The sequence below is a fragment of the Ascaphus truei genome, chromosome 11, assembly GCF_040206685.1.
Source record: "Ascaphus truei isolate aAscTru1 chromosome 11, aAscTru1.hap1, whole genome shotgun sequence".
Classification (NCBI taxonomy): Eukaryota; Metazoa; Chordata; class Amphibia; order Anura; family Ascaphidae; genus Ascaphus; species Ascaphus truei.
In genome coordinates, this window is record NC_134493.1 from 12225842 (window position 1) to 12247053 (window position 21212).

General features: G+C 43.9%; 1 protein-coding gene across 2 annotated transcripts in view; it reads right to left on the minus strand.

The window, feature by feature from the left end:
* Window positions 1-21212, minus strand: part of GSG1L (GSG1 like) — a 65999-nt gene that overhangs the window by 38086 nt on the left and 6701 nt on the right. Inside the window, exon 2 of one of the 2 annotated variants that reach the window (XM_075565276.1) lies at window positions 14792-14839. The exons of the other annotated variant lie outside the window; for it this stretch is intronic. Coding sequence (XP_075421391.1) covers window positions 14792-14839 — 48 coding nt within the window. The remainder of the gene's footprint in view (window positions 1-14791; window positions 14840-21212) is intronic. 2 annotated transcript variants of the gene reach the window in all.

The following is a 21212-nucleotide window of genomic DNA, read 5'->3' on the forward strand; positions in this document are numbered from 1 at the left end:
CCTACACATAATCCATCTGGTTATCACCCTGATACGGTGGTTATCAAACACCTCTCAGCCTCGCATGGAGTTTTGGATATTCATGTGATAGTTTCCCCTTCAGGGGGTTCTGGTCCCTCGGATCCCAAGAGCCCCCAGGTACACTACCCATAATTCCGCAAAATATGGCCCTGATACAGTGTTATTCAGACACCTCTCAGTTTGGCACGTGGAAGATCCATTCTGCTGTAAAACCTGCCTTTTTCTTAGATCTCAGCAGCGCCTCAAAATGTAACCCCTTTTCCCCCACCCGAAGGGACATTTGGGTCTGGTTACTGGTGTAGTGCTGCTCACCTGTTAGGCTTACAGGATTCTGAGTGTCCGCCGGTGTTAGTGGGGATAGACAGGACAGGCTTTCGGATCTGTAGCTCTTATATTCGGTGCAGCGCCTCCATTGCAGCAGGGCCTATCAGAGATAGGTGCAGTCCCTGCAGGAAAACCTCGTTCCCTCCCCCTGAAAGACTGCAGCCTCAGGCAGGAGTAAAACATAATGGTGGTCTTTATTAGTCTGGTACAGCATACATCACAGCACACTGACATAGTACACCAGCCTTTTTCTGGGTCCCTGGAGCCAACCCAAGGAGCTTGAGGCACCAGGAGTCTCTCCTTGTTTCCCATGCTCCCTGATAGAGTATGGGGTATATGCTCCCACTCCCCTTAGGGAGGGGATAGAAGGTGAACCAGAGTCCTGGCTCCACACGTCTACAACAACCTAAATTTGGGCTGCAACCTCTTTTTATTACCAGGAAAGGGTCCCAGGTCTTAGCCCCGGTGTGGGCAGTACCTAGGCCTTAGGCAACCCCCCTCCCCCCCCGTCACTCTAAGGAGCTGTTTACTGCAGCAGGGCAAAGATTTAACCCTAACACTGCCTGCGCTGGTACCAGGACTTATGTTTTAGGCAGGGAAATTAGTAGCCAGGGGGTACCTGGCTACATATGTTTATTATCTGTTTCATTTTTTCTATCACCCCATCTGGAATTCCCTGTATTAGTTATTTTCCAGATGGGGTGTTGTGATTTATTAGTTGATCTTTTTGTCCTGTCCCTTTATATCTGTCTACAATATTGATTGTTTTTTCTTTGTTTACATTTGTTACCCTAACAATGATGTGGCTGTGCTGGCAGGTCCTCACTGCTCTGGCGTGCTCCTATGTTCTTGTGTGCATGTGCGCGGCTCATTGACGTCGCCGGATTGTGTGAGCCTGCTCTGCACAGCTTGATTCGTTGGCTAACCCCAGATACTCCCTCTATGGTGGCCTCGTGTGGGCGCTTGTGCGTGCGTGATTGCGCATGTGCAACCGGCATCATGACGTCACCACGAGAAGGGGGGGGGGGGGTGGATTTGGCACGAAATGTAAGCATTGAGTGCTATTTAAAGCTGATTATTGTGGTCACTACTATACTCCTTGATAAGGCACCTTACGGTGCGATACATGTAGGAGGTTTTCACACCTTTTTAGTGATGTTTTGCTAATAATTTTTTATATACCTTCATACCTGGCTCCCGTGGCTGTGCGCTGCTAATTCTTTTTTGTTTACTTGCATGGTTTTTATACAAAGGCAGATTCTTGTTGCAGATTAGATACATATGAACAGGTATTCCTCAACCATGAGAGATATGAGTAGGGGCAAGCATTCTACCCTATTACTGGGAACAGAACTAATGGACCTACCGTAAGTAATTCCCCAGCTACTCCTCCAGGTCTCCTTGACGAGAACCTGTAACAAGGAACTCACTATTCTACTGTGGCAGGTGACCAGTTTAAGAATAGATCTATAGGGCCCCATACACTGGGATACTTTCCCTACAGTACAGTATATAGAAAACAATAAATTATGCTGCTTACCCTTAATTACTGAAATTAATCTTACGGATGAGATCCTCCTCACTCTGGGTCCACAAATATCTGATTTGGAATCTTCCATCTTATATACTTCATAATGACATCACTAGTCACTATGACTACTAGGGGAAAGGTTAGGGTTATACAAGTATCTTTACTTGATGCCCTCACTAAACACTTTCCCTTCTCTTCATTGCATCTTACTCAGATTCGGACTTTGAGCATAGCCAAAATGTATAGTTCCAGCGCACAGCAACAGAGAGCCAGGTCATAACCATAAGATTCTTTATTTAATCTGCATTAAAAAGGAGCATAGCACCTGCAAGTATTATTATTGATACATAGAGTGCAGGGATACCTACCTCTAATTAATACAAACTGTGCCAGAAAAATTGCCATAAATTGATAACAAAGGACTAATGCCAATAACAAAATTGGCTTCACCCATCCCCTAATTTCCCCAAACATTTTACTCAGTACAAATAGCCCACTGATTTTATTAATGTATGTGACCATTTTTATGACAAATTAGGATTAACATTAAGATGCAAACTACATATGTCTTAAGATCTTTAACATCATGTAAAACCCATCAACACAAAAAGTAATGCTCATTTAATAAAATATAGATTGGGTTTTGTAAGTTGTGAATGTAGTGTTTTTCTGCTCGCCCCACACTTTTTTTCTTACAATGTGATCATAGTATTTTTTTTCTAGCACCTGCTATCACCGAGTCCTCCGCAATCACCAAGACACCATTTATGTTTCAAAAGTGTTCATTGCTTTCTGCTGAAAAATGTCACTTGCACACATTATCCTGCAGGGAAATCTGTGAAATATGCAACTGCTCCATTAAATGTGTGCAGAATCTTCATTCAGCTTCATCTGCCAGTAATCAAGGAAGATAATGCAAAATATATATTTCCTGAAAGTTTACTATGAACATCTTCCAGTGTTAGGATAATTAGCTGAATTAGATCGCCATATTCATGTCTCATGGGTCCTACCACTGCATAAGTATCTCATTTTTCCTGTCTGTGATAATAAGACTGTTTACCCATGCAGTCAGTTTTAATACTTTACTTATCATGATATATTCCAGATGTTACAATATCTTTCTCAGTGTAGCAGTTACCACTTCTAAAAGAAATTGGAAAATAGATTAAAATATTGTGTTGCATAGGCAAGTAAACCCCTGCTCTCAATCACCATAGCAGGAGCTCAGGTGCAACATGGGTATGTCTATATTCCATGCAACATGGGCAACATATGACAAAATCTTTCAAGGGAAACCATTTGTTACACTGGAGACCTCCAGCAGGCTAAAAAAAAAAACATCTTAAAAGTCAGTATTATTTCCGGCCAAACAAAGGCATTTCTTTTGCACATTATGTGAATCGGGGGGTTCTCCAGATCTATTTTCAGTTTTGGGGATCCCCTGGTTCCTGAGATAGTTGTCTCTCCTGGTTTCTGCATTACTGAGCAGTTCCTTGGAGGTGTGTGGCTCCTCTCTTCAGGACAGAGCCCCTACCAATTCTCCAATTATCATAAAGGTATAATACACCTCATTGTCAGTCTCACATCACCCTCCACTGAAGAGCAGGTGAGTGTCTATGGCTGACAGAAAGAAGAGATATATGTAAGTCTTAATATTTCACACTAGGGTATTTGTGCACCCACAGTTCACCTTTATATTAAGGGAGCTCTGATACTGGCTTTGACCAGATTTTAATTTCACTAAATCACAAAAGCATATGCTTAATTTATTTAACCCCTTCAGGGATTTTTCACATATTCTTACAAAGTTTAGTCCACAGGACAATAAGAAATTACATATATTCAGTGTAGGTACCTGTTAAACTGGGTCTACCATGACGAGTTTGGCGGCTTGAATCATGGTTTGATCAAAAGTTGCAACCACATGACTCCTTGTTACACAGCCTTAGGTTCTAAATGTAAACATGTTACTAGTATTTTTTGGCTCAAGTGCTGTAGTGCGCAATGTTTTTTTAATCCCTATCCTCTATAATCTCCCAAATTCCTTTACAGTGGTCAGGTCTTTAGCAGTAACATGCTTTTCTGGCACATTCTGCAAAATACAATGACATCACCCAACATTCTGCAAAATACCCGTGATATAGAGAAAAGTAAAGTACAAATCAAGCGCTCAACCTATTGTTAAAGTGATATGTACAGTATCTTAATAATATACAATAAATTATAATAAAACAAAATGTGACAAAATAATATATCCAAACTATTCAAGGATACACAATTAGCACAAAAGCCCAACAACCACCAAGATAAGGGAGGAGATGAGGGAAGATAGGAGGCTGCCTAGGACTAAATATCAAGCCTTTCCATATAGCTATACACAAACTGATAATATAGAGAACAGAGTCCTTGGCGCACTATCAAGTGCGTGAACCTGATATAATGTTTCTGGTCCTGTGTCTGAAAGGTACAGTCCTTAGATTTTCACAGGTGATCCTCCTGGTTTTCTCACGATGGTAAGTATATCTGAAATCAAAGAGGACAAGAGACCATTGCGCAGTACCCTCTAGTCATGGGGATCTCATCCACACCGCTGCTAGCTACTTACATCTAGATAGATACAGGCAGACCTTGAAAGGTATCTTTAGTTGGCTGTCTAGATCGCTGAAAGGGTTGGATTGGGGTCTTCAGATATAATTCACCCGCTCCACACAGATCAACCGCAATGCCCGATAGCATATAAAAAATATATAAAATTGCCAATAGTGTAGTACAGTACAATTTATTAAAACAATAAAAAAATCAATTCAGCTAATGCACTCACATGCTCAATGACCTTACTACACGATTTTCAACGTGCCGTCCGCAGGCATGAGGGGCTGTGCTGTGGTGTGTATGGAGGCTGGATCCCGCGTGTACCTCTTCCTTGCGGCCGCAACTCAGAGCGCCAGGTCCACCTCAGATGACGTCACCGCCCACTGCACCCTCCTCAGCTGGTTCGAGCACGCTGCAATGCGTGCAAACTAAGCTCCACCCTACGCGCGTTTCGTGACTCCTGACGTCACTTCCTCAGGGGTAATGGAGCTTCAGTTTGTGAGACGTCTTACTCTTCCTTGGTGTGGAGTTAGAACCAGAAGGAGTGAGAACAAGGAAGAGTAAGACGTCTCACAAACTGGAGCTCCATTACCCCTGAGGAAGTAACGTCAGGAGTCACGAAACGCGTGTAGGGTGGAGCTTAGTTTGCACGCATTGCAGCATGCTCGAACCAGCTGAGGAGGGTGCAGTGGGCGGTGACGTCATCTGAGGTGGACCTGGCGCTCTGAGTTGCGGCCGCATGGAAGAGGTACACGCGGGATCCAGCCTCTATACACACCACGGCACAGATCCTCATGCCTGCGGACGGCACGTTGAAAATCGTGTAGTAAGGTCATTGAGCATGTGAGTGCATTAGCTGAATTGATCTTTTTATTGTTTTAATAAATTGTACTGTACTACACTATTGGCAATTTTATATATTTTTTATATGCTATCGGGCATTGCGGTTGATCTGTGTGGAGCGGGTGAATTATATCTGAAGACCCCAATCCAACCCTTTCAGCGATCTAGACAGCCAACTAAAGATACCTTTCAAGGTCTGCCTATATCTATCTAGATGTAAGTAGCTAGCAGCGGTATGGATGAGATCCCCATGACTAGAGGGTACTGCGCAATGGTCTCTTGTCCTCTTTGATTTCAGATATACTTACCATCGTGAGAAAACCAGGAGGATCACCTGTGAAAATCTAAGGACTGTACCTTCCAGACACAGGACCAGAAACATTATATCAGGTTCACGCACTTGATAGTGCGCCAAGGACTCTGTTCTCTATATTATCATTCTGCAAAATACAATGACATCACCCAACATTCTGCAAAATACAATGACATCACCCAACATTCTGCAAAATACAATGACATCACCCAACATTCTGCAAAATACAATGACATCACCCATGTAGGTGCAAATAAACTGACATAAAAAGCATCAACCACCTTCTGCGTCCAAAATACATTTAGATAATAATAATCATCAACATCTAAGTGGCTGCCATGTGTATAATCAGGACGGTGATGCATTTTCCAGCCATAGTGAGGCTTTAATCACTAGTCCTCGATGCCCAACAACAACCTGAGCACAGAATGAATCATACTGTTTTATGTCACTTGGTTACATCTTATTTGTATGATCTATTCCAACTCTTTTGTAATTCAATTCACATTTGTGCTGTAATAAAACCTTTAAAATGTTAATATGAGAAATGATAAAGAGAAGGGGGAAGAGAATGACAGAGATTGGGGGTGGGGGGAATAACAGAGAGGGGGCAAGAGAATGTCAGAGGGGAGGGAGAATGTCAGAGGGGGGGAATAGGATGAAAGGGGGGGAGAGAATGTTAGAGGGGGGAAAGAAAATTACAGAGATAGAGAGAGTGGGAGAATGACAAAGGAGATAGTGGATGAAAATGACAGAGAGAGGGAGGGGGGGGAGAATGAGAGAGAATGAGGAGGGGGAGAAAGAATGAGGGGGGAGGAGAGAGGGGAATGTGTATCAATGTTAGAAAATCTATTAGATTAACATTTACATTTTTCAGTTAGATATAAAAACTAAATCTGAAAATTAATTGTATGTGTGTGTGTGTGGGGGGGAGGAGGGGGACTCAAGCTGAAGGTTTGCCAAGTTCACCAAATACACTTCCACTGGCCCTGGATACTACAAGTAAAAAAATGTGTTTTTAGTACTCAATCCATATACTGTTGCGGTTAAGCTTAATCTAAAGCTTAACTGCATAATTCTCTGCCTTTTTAATTTTCGCGCCGAAATTGGTTGCGCGCCAGCCGCATCTTGTGGCCGTGCGTGGCCGTTTCTTCAATCAGCGCTAATGGCGCTGAACAATAGAAGCGCCTGCGGCGCCGAGAAAAAAAAAAAAAGCCCGTGTCTGCACAGGGTTTTAAATTCCCCGCGGAGGCAGCCGCTTTAGTTTGAAGCTGGCCGCCACTGTATGTATTTTGGTTTAAGAAACCCCAGGGAAGTCCACGGGTCGAATTCAGACAGGTTCGCCCGTCTCTAGCTACTTCTGTAAAGGCACATTTCTTGATATATTTTAGGACAATCATTTGGCCACAATGTATGTAGTTATACGAAATTAAGGGGAGATTGTACTAAATATTTAATCAATTGAGAAACAGTGATCATAATATTGGTTCATTGGTATAGCTCAACTCAAGCTAATTTTAGAAAATATCTCAAACATGTTTTTTGATTGTCTGTGTTTCATGTTTTGTCTCTGATTTTAAATATATATTGCCATGCTCAGTAGCACTCCTCAATGACACTTATACGCATATATATATATATATATATATATATATATATATATAGTGGTTATTTTGGGGGTTCAATATGAGCTTACAGGGGTTCTGTATGTTTTACAATTCTGTTCAGCTGTTCCCAGCTGATTTGGAGGGTGGCTCCTCCTTCCCAGGTTTGAAGCTCACCCCCTCTCACTTTTAAATGGTTAAAGCTCACTCCATTTCCCCTTCCACACTCATGGGAACTTGCATGCAGTTGGCAAATCTAATACAGAGTGCTTTTCCTGGTATTGTACAGGTTAATAAGAACTTCAATCAGACTTAGAACTATGCAACTAATTTTGACAGATTTATTATAAATCATTCTTCCTGGTAATGTACAGGTTATTAAGACTTTATATTAGTGTTAGGACCCATGATACGTGGTCTGCCTTGGAGGGGCTCAAGGGCTTACGACACTTTGGCCAAAGAGTTAAACTAAAAGACCATTTTATTCAAAAGATATCTATCTATATATCCATCTATCTATCTATCTATCTATCTATATATATATATATATATATATATATATATATATATATATATATATATATATATATATATATATATATATATATATATGCACTGTACCGTGTATTTGTGTCAATGGATGTAGCACTGGGCTCTGTCTGTTTTAAATATATATTGCCATGCTCAGTAGCACTCCTCTTTCACACTTATACGCATATATATATATATATATGTTGTGGTTATTTTGAGGGTTCAATATGAGCTTACAGGGGTTCTGTATGTTTTTTTATTTATATAGCGCCATTGATGTACATAGCGCTTCACAGTATTAATACACATGGTAATCATATAAATAACCAGTGTTCGACAATTAATGATAACCACATGCCCGTGGCATGTGGATTTAGGCCGCTGGCGAGTGGATTTAGGCCGCTGCGGCTCTATGAATTCCCCTGCTCGCGCCAAATGTTTTTTTTTTTTTTTTAATAAATAAATAAGTAATCCCCCTCCCTGATTGGCCTGACGCGAGGAAGATGGCCGGCTGGCAGCTCTGGGTCAGCGCCCAACCCCCCTGCACCCAATCCCCAGGGCTGGAGGACAAGGTAGGCGCTTCCCCTCCGTCCCACGCTCTTTTGGCACCGGGCAGGGTAATAGGAGTGGGGAAGAAGGGAAGCTGCCTGGGCGGGAGGTAGAGGGAGGGGGTGCGCGCGTGCACACGCTTGGGGGGGGGGGTTCTTGCAAAGTTCCCATCAAGTTCCCGCCACGTTTCCCATCGGGGAGGTTGGTGTGGCCGTGCGGCTGTTTCCTGTCTGGCTTCCTGACCTCCCCAGCATGGCTGCCTGACCTCCTCCTGACCCCCCTCCTGGCTGCAACCTGGGCGCACGCGCGGCTTGACGGGTTTCCCATCTGGGAGGTTGGTGGCCGTGCGCCTGTCCGGCTGTCCCTCCGCTGGCTCCCGATCCTCCCGCTGGCCCCCCGATCCTCCCAATCCTCCCGCTGGCCCTCCGATCCCCCTGCTGGCCCAACGATCCTCCCGCTGGCCCACCGATCCTCTCGCTGGCCCCCCCGATCTCCCCGCTGGCCCCCCGATCCCCCCGCTGGCTCCCCGATCCTCCCGCTGGCCCCCTGATCCTCCCGCTGGCCCCCCGATCCTGCCGCTGGCCCCCCGATCCTCCCGCAACTCCTGCCCAGATCGCCTGGCATGTGGAGCAGCATGTGGAGGACAAGCAGGCCCTGAAGGAACAGGTGGGCCCCCTCCCTTCCAATAAATACCAACCCAGTCACCCACCCAGTGGGTGTGTGTGTGTGTGTTTGTGTGTCTGTGTGTCTGTGAGTGGGTGTGTGTGTCTGTGAGTGTGGGTGAGTGTGAGTCTGTAAGTGTCTGTGAGTGGGTGTGTGTGTCTGTGAGTGTGTGTTTGTGTGGGTGTTTGTGTGTCTGTGAGTGTGTGTGAGTGTTTGTGTGTGAGTGTTTGTCTGTGAGTGGGTGTGTGTGTGTGTCTGTGTGTCTGTGAGGGGGTGTGTGTCTGTGTGTGTGTGTGTCTGTGAGTGTGGGTCTGTGTGTGTGTGTGTCTGTGAGTGTGGGTGTGTGTGTCTGTGAGTGTTTGCGTGTGTGTGTGTGTCTGTGAGTGTTTGGGTGGGTGTGGGTGTCTGTGAGTGGGTGAGTGTGTGTGTCTGTGTGTGTGTCTGTGTGTGTGTGTGTCTGTGTGTCTGTGAGTGGGTGTGTGTGTCTGTGTGTGTGTCTGTGTGTCTGTGTGTCTGTGAGTGGGTGTGTGTGTGTGTGTCTGTGTGTCTGTGAGTGGGTGTGTGTGTCTGTGTGTGTGTGTGTCAGTGTGTGTGTCTGTGTGTGTGTGTGTCTGTGAGTGTGTGCATCTGTGAGTGTGTGCATCTGTGAGTGTGTGCATCTGTGAGTGTGTGCGTCAGTGTGGGTGTGCATCTGTGTGGGCCTGCGTCTGTGGGTGTGCGTGTGTGTTTGTGTGTGAGTGTTTGTGCGTGAGTGTTTGTGCGTGAGTGTTTGTGCGTGAGTGTTTGTGCGTGAGTGTTTGTGCGTGAGTGTTTGTGCGTGAGTGTTTGTGCGTGTGTGTGTGTGTGAGTGTGAGTGTGCGTGTGTGTGAGTGAGTGTTTGTGCGTGAGTGTTTGTGCATGTGTGTGTGTGAGTGTGTGTGAGTGTTTGTGCATGTGTGTGTGTGTGTGTCTGTGAGTGTCTGTGTCCGTGAGTGTCTGTGTTTTTGTTTGTGTGTGTGTCTGGGAGTGTGTCACCCTCTCACCCTCTCCCTGTGTCACCCTCTCCCTGTGTCACCCTCACCCTCTCCCTGTGTCACCCTCACCCTCTCCCTGTGTCACCCTCGCCCTCTCCCTGTGTCACCCTCACAGCAGGAGTAGGTCGTCTGCGTATAGTAGAGACTTAATCTCAGTTCCAGCCAAGTTGAGCCCAGGTGCTTTCGTGCTTTCTCTCTCTCTCTCTCTCTCTCTCTCTCTCTCTCTCTCTCTCTCTCTCTCTCTCTCTCTCTCTCTCTCTCTCTCTCTCTCTCTCTCTCTCTCTCTGTCTCTCTCTGTCTCTCTGTCTCTCTCTCTGTCTCTCTCTCTGTCTCTCTCTCTGTCTCTCTCTCTCTGTGTGTCTCTCACCCTCACTCTGGATCTCTTATTTACCCTGTATATCTTAAAACTCTAATTACCTAAAGAACTGTATAGCTGCAGCTCAATTCGTTTTCCATGTATTGATAGGTCGAAATTTGGTGACATATTAAAAGCTGGCATTTGTTTATAATCTGCTTGACTGGCAGTGGAAGCTCATGAATATTCATGAGCAATCCTGAACTGACAAGTGCTAGAGGGAGGGCAGGGCTGACAAAGGGGTGTGCCAGAGCTTGTGACAGGACATGAAGGGGCAGTGCCTTAGTAAATGGCTGTTAAAATAGAATACAAGAAAATTGGTCTTTCAAAGTTGTTTTTTTAAAAACAGAAAATGCTAAAAGTATTTTTTCTTACTACAGAACTGATTTATTAAAAAAACCAAACATGCAGGATATTGACTGAACTGCAGCTTTAACTGCCCTATACTACACTGAAATAACCTACACTGCTTTATTCCAGATCTGACTCAAGCTTCACACGGATGACATCGGAACCCCCCCTAACCCAGAAGACAGGTAGGGTACACCTCCCCTCCAATGTATAACATTGCGGGAATGAGGGTACCTGGATATAGAGGGACTGCGGATCAGGTAAGATCCCAGGTGGGATTGCTGCTTTAGATATTGTGTCGCGGGGGCGTCCAGGCACTAGTTATGGGGTTCAGGAACATTTACACACACACACACACCTAACAAGGACTAATTGTAGTATAATGTAATACAATAAATAAACTAATGTCAAAAACAAATGTTGTTCTTACTATGATTTTTTTTTTAAAGTGGGCCTGGGGGCGGGACTAGGGCGGAGTTGGGGGCGGGACTAGGGTGGGGTTGGGAGCGGGACTAGGGTGGGGTTGGGGGCGGGACTAGGGTGGGGTTGGGGGCGGGACTAGGTGGCGAGTAGATTTTTTGGTTGGGCGAGTAGATTTTTGGGTGATTTGTCGAACACTGTAAATAACAAATAATATAAATAACAGAACATGGGAATAAGTGCTTCAGACATAAACGTAACATTAAGGAATAGGCGTCCCTGCTCCGAGGAGCTTACAATCTAATTGGTATGTAGGAGGAATGTACAGAGACAGTAGGAGGGCATTTTGGTAAGTGCTTCTGCAGGGGGCCAAGCTTTATGTATCATGTGTCTAGTAATATCTACGGTGCTACTCATATGCTTCTTTAAGCAAGTGTGTCTTAAGGTGAGTCTTAAAGGTGGATAGAGAGGGTGCTAGTCGGGTACTGAGGGGAAGGGCATTCCAGAGATGTGGGGCAGTCAGTGAAAAAGGTTTAAGGCGGGAGACGTCTTTAGATACAAAGGGGGTAGAGAGAAGACATCCTTGAGCAGAACGCTAGAGTCGGGATGGTGCATAACGAGAAATTAGGGATGAGATGTAAGGAGGGGCAGAAGAGTGTAAAGCTTTAAAAGTGAGGAGAAGAATGAAGTGTGAGATACGGGATTTGATAGGAAGCCAGGAGAGGGATTTCAGCAGAGGAGACGCTGAGACAGATTTAGGAAAGAGTACAGTGCTTCTGGCAGCAGCGTTTAGGATAGATTGTAGGGGAGACAGGTGAGAAGCAGGAAGGCCGGACAGCAGGAGGTTACAGTAGTTGAGACGGGAGAGAATGAGGGCCTGAGTCAGAGTTTTAGCAGTCGAGCAACAGAGGAAAGGGCGTATCGTTGTAATATTTCGGAGGAAATGCGACAGGTTTTAGAGACATTTTGAATGTGAGAGGAGAATGTGAGAGAGGAGTCAAGTGTGACCCCTAGGCAGCGTGCCTGTGCTACTGGGTGAATGATTGTACTTCCAACAGTAATGTGAAAGGAGGTATTAAGGCCAAGTTTAGGAGGAAGTATGAGGAGCTCTGTTTTTGTCATGTCAAGTTTAAGTCGGTGGAGGGCCATCCAGGATGATATCTGGATAGCAGGATTTGGTCTGGATGATTTGGTCTGTACAGCAAGTGTAAGGTCAGGGGTTGAAAAGTAAATTTGTGTGTCGTCAGCATAGAGGTGATATTTAAACCCAAGGGATGTGATTAGGTCACCTAGAGAAAGTGTCTACAGAGAAAAGAGAAGAGGTCCCGGTACAGAACCCTGCGGCACCACCACAGAGAGATCTATGGAGGAGATGGTGTTAGCAGAAGAGACACTGAAAGTACGATGGGAGAGGTAAGAGGAGATCCAGGATAGAGCTTTGTTACAAATACCAAGAGTATGGAGTATGTGAAGGAGAAGAGGGTGGTCCACGGTGTCAAATGCTGCAGAGAGGTTGAGTAATATGAGCAGAGTGTAATGACCTCTGTCTTTGGCAGATTTGGTAAATGTATACACATATTATTATTTTAAAGATTCTGTTTATACTGGGTAAGTTATGAGGTGTTTTAATATTACTGTTAGAACTACAGAACAATGTAATACTGTAGGTATTAAATTAATATTGGATCTCAAATCAAATTAATTTAAAATAAGGGCTAAAGGGAGACGCAGTAAACATCTCTACCTAAAGCTGATATATTTCGTTAGAATATATATAAAACAACATTGATAAATAGATCCCTAGAGAATCATTCATCAGGAAATCAAGCTCAGTGAATAATACCTCCAAAAAATACCCATCACCTAATCCTATAAAATCCTTTCTGTGCCAAGGCATACTGTGTCCATGGTAACCAATTGCTAGGCAATTCTTTTCCAAACTACAACAGACAAACACAGGTTATAGAAAATAAGCTAAAGAGAAACACAAATGGTTGAATGAGCATTTTTCGAATAACATTATGTCAACCATTAATACAAAGAATGGTTCAAATGGGAGCAAGAGTGACTATTATTTACAAATATAAGTGAAGTAATGTAGGATAGAGCAAGTAACTTTAGTAGAGCATACTATGCAGGTGCCTATTACAGACGACCTTGGAGAATAGGTACCATTTTTGGAAAGGCTGACGGTCACAAGACATTGAGGAATAATAATCATGGGTGGAAAAAACCTAAAGATGTGTATTGAAGTGAGCGATGAACCTGGGCCGCTTACCACAACACATACAGGCTTATCATTAACCTTTATTTATAACACGCCAACATGTCCCACAGTGAAGTACAATGGGGGTTGTTATAACACGTCAACATGTCCCACAGTGAAGTACAATGGGGGTTGTTATAACACGCCAACATGTCCCACAGTGAAGTACAATGGGGGTTGTTATAACACGCCAACATGTCCCACAGTGAAGTACAATGGGGGCTGGAAGATGAAAAACAATAAATAACAAACATTAAGATATATTGTAATATAGTAGGTTAGGAGGGGCCTGCGCCAAGGAGCTTATTATCTAAAAGGAAGGGTAAGTGGAAACATCGGGGACAGGGGGAAAAGAAGTCTGGTGTGTTTGGGATTGTAGAGAGCAGCTGTAACATCAGCTAATGATAGCAAATGGCTGACACCCATTGCTGCCACCAAAGACAGCCTTTGTTGGGCAATTCCTTTCATCTTTTTGTGCACACAAAATATATGATTGTAAGCTCTATCAAACATGGACTTCTGCTTGAAAAATCATAATGATTATTTGTCCAGAAAGGGTAGCTTAAAGTCATTGGGACGTATTTATTCAAGTTCAATTTTCCCGATTGAACACTACTTGCATTGGAATATTTGTGTGAAAGCCACTTTAATGAAAAATGCCTATTGAATCTTTGGGTCTATCTTACTTGAATAAGACTTAAGGCATGACAAGGTTTAGCTATTTGTTTATATGTCTTTCGAATGTAAAATGCAAGACAAGATGCTGATACAGGAAGACATCTTATTCAGTTATTTGGAATATATATAATGATCACATGGCACTGTTTTTGTTTAAATCTGGATTTCTTTACTTCCACTGGAAAGTGTCAGCAAACACCACATCAACATATGGAACAGTAGGACATGGGGTACATTTTTATTAAAATGTATCCACATGTTTAGTGGGTACCAATGTATAAATGATTTGGTTATCCATACAAAGCATGTACAGCAACAAATGATCAGATACATTTTTTGGGGGGACATTTTAGAGGCAATGCAATGTGGACCATGTCTTCCGGTGGCACAAGACACCTTCCCACTACTGCTGTATTTATTATGCATCTGAAAGGTGTCTTGCAAGTTCTAGTAGACCCCGTGCGGAAAACGAAAATGCTTTAAGTAGGCACGTTACAAGAATACAATGACTTAAGGCCACATATTCACCATAGAAGTCATGTAAACCAATTGATAATTAGGCTTAATAATCTATATCTGAGTCTGTGATGATTTCTATAATATTTTAATATGTGTTAATGTTAATTTAACAAACAAATGAAACCGGTGTACCAAAGTTACAGCGATAGAGGCAAATAATAGAGTTGTTGAGAGTTTGTTATTAAAATATACAAGTATACTGTATATATATTTACCTTTTTCAGATGCAGGGGCAAGATCAATAAAACTTCGACATTTTTCACCTTAAAAACAAGCATAAACATATTACATAAATATAGGCTGGGACAATAAATGTCAGAGCAAGGACAATGGTGTAATTCATTTAACAAACATACTTTGTGACAATTTCAATAACATTATTACAAATATACAGTCGTAAGAAAGTTTGTGAACCCCAATTATAATTATGGAAATTCCATAGTTTGTCCATGATAACCTTCTTGAATCAAAACCAGCATTTTCTTAAATATCCAGTAGGGTTTATATTAACCAATTCCCTGTCTTTTGGGGGAAAAAATAATGTACGAATTAGAAAAACAATGAGTAATTAAGAGTCAGGGTATGTGTAAAAGTAAGTGAAACCCTGGTTTTATTAGCTAAATTAAATAGGATAATAAGAGTGAGGTGTTTAAATAATTCGGTAGATCTTCAGGAGTGGGTTTAGGAGGCCCCATACTATACGAAGACCAGAAACTTTGAGAGTTTGGTCTTCACCATACAGGAGTGTGCAAACACATCATGCCATGATACAAAGAAATCTCTGAGAACCTCAGAAAAGCAGTTATTGATACTCAGCAGTCTCAAAGGGGTTAGACAACCATTTCTTAGGATTTTGGGCTCCACCAATCCATTGTCAGACAAATGGAGAAAGTTCAAAACCACAGTCACTCTACTCATGTGCGGGTTGCCCTACCAAAATCTCTCCAAGAACAAACTAGCAAATCATCCAGGAAGTCACAAAGAACCCAGAGAAACATGCAAGGTTCTGCAGGCCACTTTCACCTTGGCTAATGTATGTTCATGACTCAACTATCAGAAAAAGACTGAACACGAATGGTGTTAATGGAAGGATAGCCAGGAGAAAAACACTGCTCTCAAAAAGAACGTTGTTGCCCATCGGAAGTTCACCAAAGAGCACATAGAGGATTCACAAGACTTCTGAAACAATATTCTCTGGTAAGACAAAGGTAGAACTTTTTGGCCTCAATGAAAAATTTTATGTTTGGCAAAAACCAAACACTGTTTGAACAGAACATCCTCACCCCAACCATCAAACATGGAGGTGGGAGTGTGATGGTTTGGGGCTGCTTTGCTGCCTCAGGACCTGACTGGCTTGCCATGATTGACACAAGCATGAATTCTGCATTGTATCAGATGATACTAGAGGCCATCTGTCCATGAGCTGAAGCTGAAATAAAAGTGGATCAGGCAACAAGTCAATGATTCTAAATATATAAGCAGATCTACAAAAGAATGGCTGCAGAAGAAGAAATTCTGTGTTTTAGAATGGTCTAGTCAAAGTCTGGACCTAAACCCCATCGAAATGTTGTGACCTGAAGCGAGCTGTCCCTGCAAGAAAGCCCTCAAATGTCACTGAGTTGACGCAGTTCTGTAAGGAGGAATTGGTTAAAATGCCTCAAACCCGATGCGAGAGACTGACCAGCAGTTACAGGAAACGCTTAGTTGAAGTCATTGCTGCCCAAGGGTGCGCCACCAGGTGCTGAATCTAAAGGTTCACTTACTGTACCTTTTCACACATGGATATTGAATGTTGAATCATTTGTGGATAAATATTTGTTGAAAAAGTATCATATTTTTGTGTCATTTGTTTGATCAGGTTATCTTTCTCTATTATTAGGACTTTAATTGAGATCTAATAACATTTTAGGTGTGAAAATCCTAAGGGGTTCACAAACATTTTTCTCGGCACTGTACATGCTCTTTACCAAGCTAAAACTAAAATAAAACAGATCATTTTCTGACAAACACACACACAGTGCATATATAGTAAAAGGTATCTTGATACTGTAAAAAAAAGTTCTGGCTGATCATGGACATGTACGTTGTCTGGATTAGGAATTATGGTAAATATAGTAATTATCCCTCCCTCCATCCCCCCTCCCACTTCTATCCCCTCTCTACCTCTCCCCCAAATCCCCTCTCTCTCTCTCTTCAACATCCCCTCTCTCTTTACCTCGATCAAATCTCCCTCCATCCCCTCCCCCTCCTCCTCCATCCCCTCAATCTCCCCTCTCCCTATCCCTCTCCACCCCATCTCTGCCCAAAACAACCTATCTCCCTCCTGAACGACAGTGAAAGCTCTGTCCACTCTCCCTCCTGGCAAACCAGGCTCCCTCCCATTCTCACTCTCCCTCCTGGCCAACCAGTCTCCCTTCCATTCTCACACTCCCTCCTGGCCAACCAGGCTCCCTCCTGGCCAACCAGGCTCCCTCCCATTCTGACTCTCCCTCCTGGCCAACCACGTTCCCTTCCATTCTCACTCTCCCTCCTGGCCAATCAGACTCCCTCCCATTCTCACTCTCCCTCCTGGCCAACCAGGCTCCCTCCCATTCTCACTTTCCCTCCTGGCCAACCAGGCGCCTTCCCATTCTCACTCTCCCTTCTGGCCAACCAGGCTCCCTCCCCTTCTCACTCTCCCTCCTGGCCAACCAGGCTCCCTCCCATTCTCACTTTCCCTCCTGGCCAACCAGACGCCTTCCCATTCTCACTCTCCCTTCTGGCCAACCAGGCTCCCTCCCATTCTCACTCTCCCTCCTGGCCAACCAGGCTCCCTCCCATTCTCACTCTCCCTCCTGGCCAACCAGGCTCCCTCCCATTCTCACTCTCCCTCCTGGCCAACTAGGCGCCTTCCCATTCTCACTCTTCCTCCTGGCCAACCAGGCACCTTCCCATTCTCACTCTCCCTTCTGGCCAACCAGTCTCCCTCCCATTCTCACTCTCCCTCATAGCCAACCAGTCTCCCTTCCATTCTCACTCTCCCTCCTGGCCAACCAGTCTCCCTTCCATTCTCACACTCCCTCCTGGCCAACCAGGCTCCCTCCTGGCCAACCAGGCTCCCTCCCATTCTGACTCTCCCTCCTGGCCAACCACGTTCCCTTCCATTCTCACTCTCCCTCCTGGCCAATCAGACTCCCTCCCATTCTCACTCTCCCTCCTGGCCAACCAGGCTCCCTCCCATTCTCACTTTCCCTCCTGGCCAACCAGGCGCCTTCCCATTCTCACTCTCCCTTCTGGCCAACCAGGCTCCCTCCCCTTCTCACTCTCCCTCCTGGCCAACCAGGCTCCCTCCCATTCTGACTCTCCCTTCTGGCCAACCAGGCGCCCTCCCATTCTCACTCTCCCTCCTGGCCAACAAGGCTCCCTCCCATTCTCACTCTCCCTCCTGGCCAACCAGGCTCCCTCCCATTCTCACTCTCCCTTCTGGCCAACCAGGCGTCCTCCCATTCTCACTCTCCCTCCTGGCCAACCAGGCTCCCTCCCATTCTCACTCTCCCTCCTGGCCAACCAGGCTCCCTCCCATTCTCACTCTCCCTCCTGGCCAACCAGGCGCCCTCCCATTCTCACTCTCCCTCCTGGCCAACCAGGCTCCCTCCAATTCTCACTCTCCCTCCTGGCCAACCAGGCTCCCTCCCATTCTCACTCTCTCTCCTGGCCAACCAGGCGCCCTCCCATTCTCACTCTCCCTTCTGGCCAACCATGCTCCCTCCCATTCTGACTCTCCCTCCTGGCCAACCAGGCTCCCTCCCATTCTCACTCTCCCTCCTGGCCAACCAGGCTCAGTCCCATTCTCCCCTTTCCCTCCTGGCCAACCAGGCGCCTTCCCATTCTCACTCTCCCTCCTGGCCAACCAGGCTCCCTCCCATTCTCACTCTCTCTCCTTGCCAACCAGGCGCCCTCCCATTCTCACTCTCCCTCCTGGCCAACCAGGCTCCCTCCCATTCTCACTCTCTCTCCTGGCCAACCAGGCTCCCTTCCATTCTCACTTTCCCTCCTGGCCAACCAGGCTCCCTCCCATTCTCACTTTCTCTCCTGGCCAACCAGGCGCCCTCCCATTCTCACTCTCCTTCCTGGCCAACACAAGCTCCGGGCCGCAGGAGGGGGTTGCTTTAGCCATGTGTTTGACAGCCCTGGGTTTAAGCTTCTTAGGTGTTGTTATTTGTTAATGACTAATGAGCAATATGCAGAACTCAAATTAGAAATAGAAGTACTTTTCATCACATAAAGTTTTGAAAATGAACAAAAATAAATAACTTGTTATTATGCACCAAGAAAGGTAATCACATCAATTACTACAATTTACTATATGTAAAGCATGTGACAATGTATCATTGTACATTCTTATCTAAACTGGCAATTGTATGGTGCTCCTGTTATAAAGCTGTAAAAATCCTGATTGTGATGCCCACCTTTCAGATTCAATCAATCCTTCAGTCAGTGTACTGTAACTGAGCAGCTAGAATGTATCATTATATTACTAAGGTAACATTATCTATTGTTACAGTTTGTAGCTCAAACTTCTGGGAACATTGGCAACAAATCATCACAAACAGGAAAGTGTTGCAAAGATCTTGCACTGCTCGGAAGTGTGCTAAAACCTGCTATAGAAATTAAAGGATGCTTTAAAACTCTTTAAAGTGGCATTAAGAGTTGAATTTATAAAAAAAATACTATTATCTAATACTAAAGAACTGATTTATTTGCAAAAAACAAAACCATATAAGATTTCACATTATGCTGCTTTAATTAAATGTTACACTAGAAAGCCATTAAAAAAATATTTTATTAAAAGCTTTGGAGAATAAAATCAAATGTACCTGGTTCAGTAATACTATAGGAAGTCTGTATCTAGCAAAAAAGTATTTCAGGACTATGTCTGAACGTATTGAAAGAGAAACCAGTCACCTAGCACTAAAACGTTTATTTAGCCTGTAATGTCAGGAACATTTGGTGCAGATCCTTAAGGAAGTCAGATTTATGTATCGGTAGAGCTTTGATCATATATAGTGGAAAATGGGAAGAAAATGCTGCAGAATTTGTTGGATTTCATAATAACGTGTGTTTGGTTGTAATTCATCCATAATCACTCCCTCAAATACCAAACAGACCCAAAGTCCCTTGTGTCCTTTTATATGGGATATTTTAACTATATACAAATATATTTGGGGACAGTACAAGGAGCTTTCAAAAGAACTATTCATCCCATGGGCAGTATAAAGGACTCGGGGCCATCCCTTAAGGTTGGAGGAAAGGAAATTTCACCAGCAACAAAGGAAAGGGTTCTTTACAGTAAGTCAAAAGCAAGGTTTCTGCGCTCGTGCTGTCCTTTAAAAACTGCTTGAAGTAATCTGTTTGCAGCTGTGCATGCTAGGAGCAACTCCGCACACGCTCCTACAATAGAGAACTCCCAAGGGAGCTCCCAAGAAACAAGAACAAAATGCACACAAAGCGCACCACGGATCTATTAAAATATGAGACTATTTTAATATGTGGTCAAAGACCACAATAATGATACACACAACAACAATAGTAAAACTGTGGAATTCATTACCCATGGAGACTGTGATGGCAGATACAAAAGACATCTTCAAAAAAAGGTTGGACATGTTTTTAGAAAGGAAACGTATACAGGGATATACCAAGTAAGTAAACATGGGAAGGCTGCTGATCCCGGGAGAAATCTGATTGCCAATTCTTGGAGTCAGGAAGGAATTTATTTTTCCCCTTATGAGGTATATTATCTAATGATGTCACTAGGTTTTTTTTGTTTGCCTTCTTCTGGATCAATGTACAATAAATACAAATATAGGATAACCTATTTGCCATCTAAATTTAGCATAGGTTGAGCTTGAGGGATATCTTTTTTCAAACACATCTACTATGTAACTATGAAACTACAGTATGTAAAATACCTTGTCCATAACGGGCCATATTTACTAAGGATGGCCATGTACGAAACACAAACATTGCAGACACAACATTGGATTTGAATTTCAAATGGGACATCTGGACACATTTTTGCATCCGTTCCTACAGATGCAGCCACCAGTATCCGATGACTTGCCTGGGAAAATAAAGTTGCTATCTCACAGTAAATGCTGCAACATTTCTGTGAGATTCTGCAGCCAGACTAATGGCCCATCGGATTAACACAGCGGGGATCCCTGCAGTCCCATTCAGTTTGATTCAGTTTGAATGGGACAGCAGGGACCCCACTGTGCTAATCCGATGGGCCATTAGTCTGGCTGCAGAAATCTCACAGAAATGTTGCAGTTTACGGGGAGATTGCCCCAGATTTTCTCAGGCAAGTCATCGGATACTGGTGGCTGCATCTGCAATTCGTTGAGTTTTTTTAAAGGGTCTTTTTGCGTGTGCGTGTATTTTTTAATAAACCTGTGAAACTTTAAGAAGAAAAAAAACCTGCGCAAAAAAAAAAGACTGTTGCAAACAATGTAAACAACAACAATCAAAGAAGCCCAAAGCAACATGTTTGTTTTATTTTTTCCATCATTTTATAAAAATCAAAAACGCAGTGCCGGAAGGTGTCCGACTGCAAAGGACTGCTCAGTAAATACAGTATGGGCCAATATGTTTTAG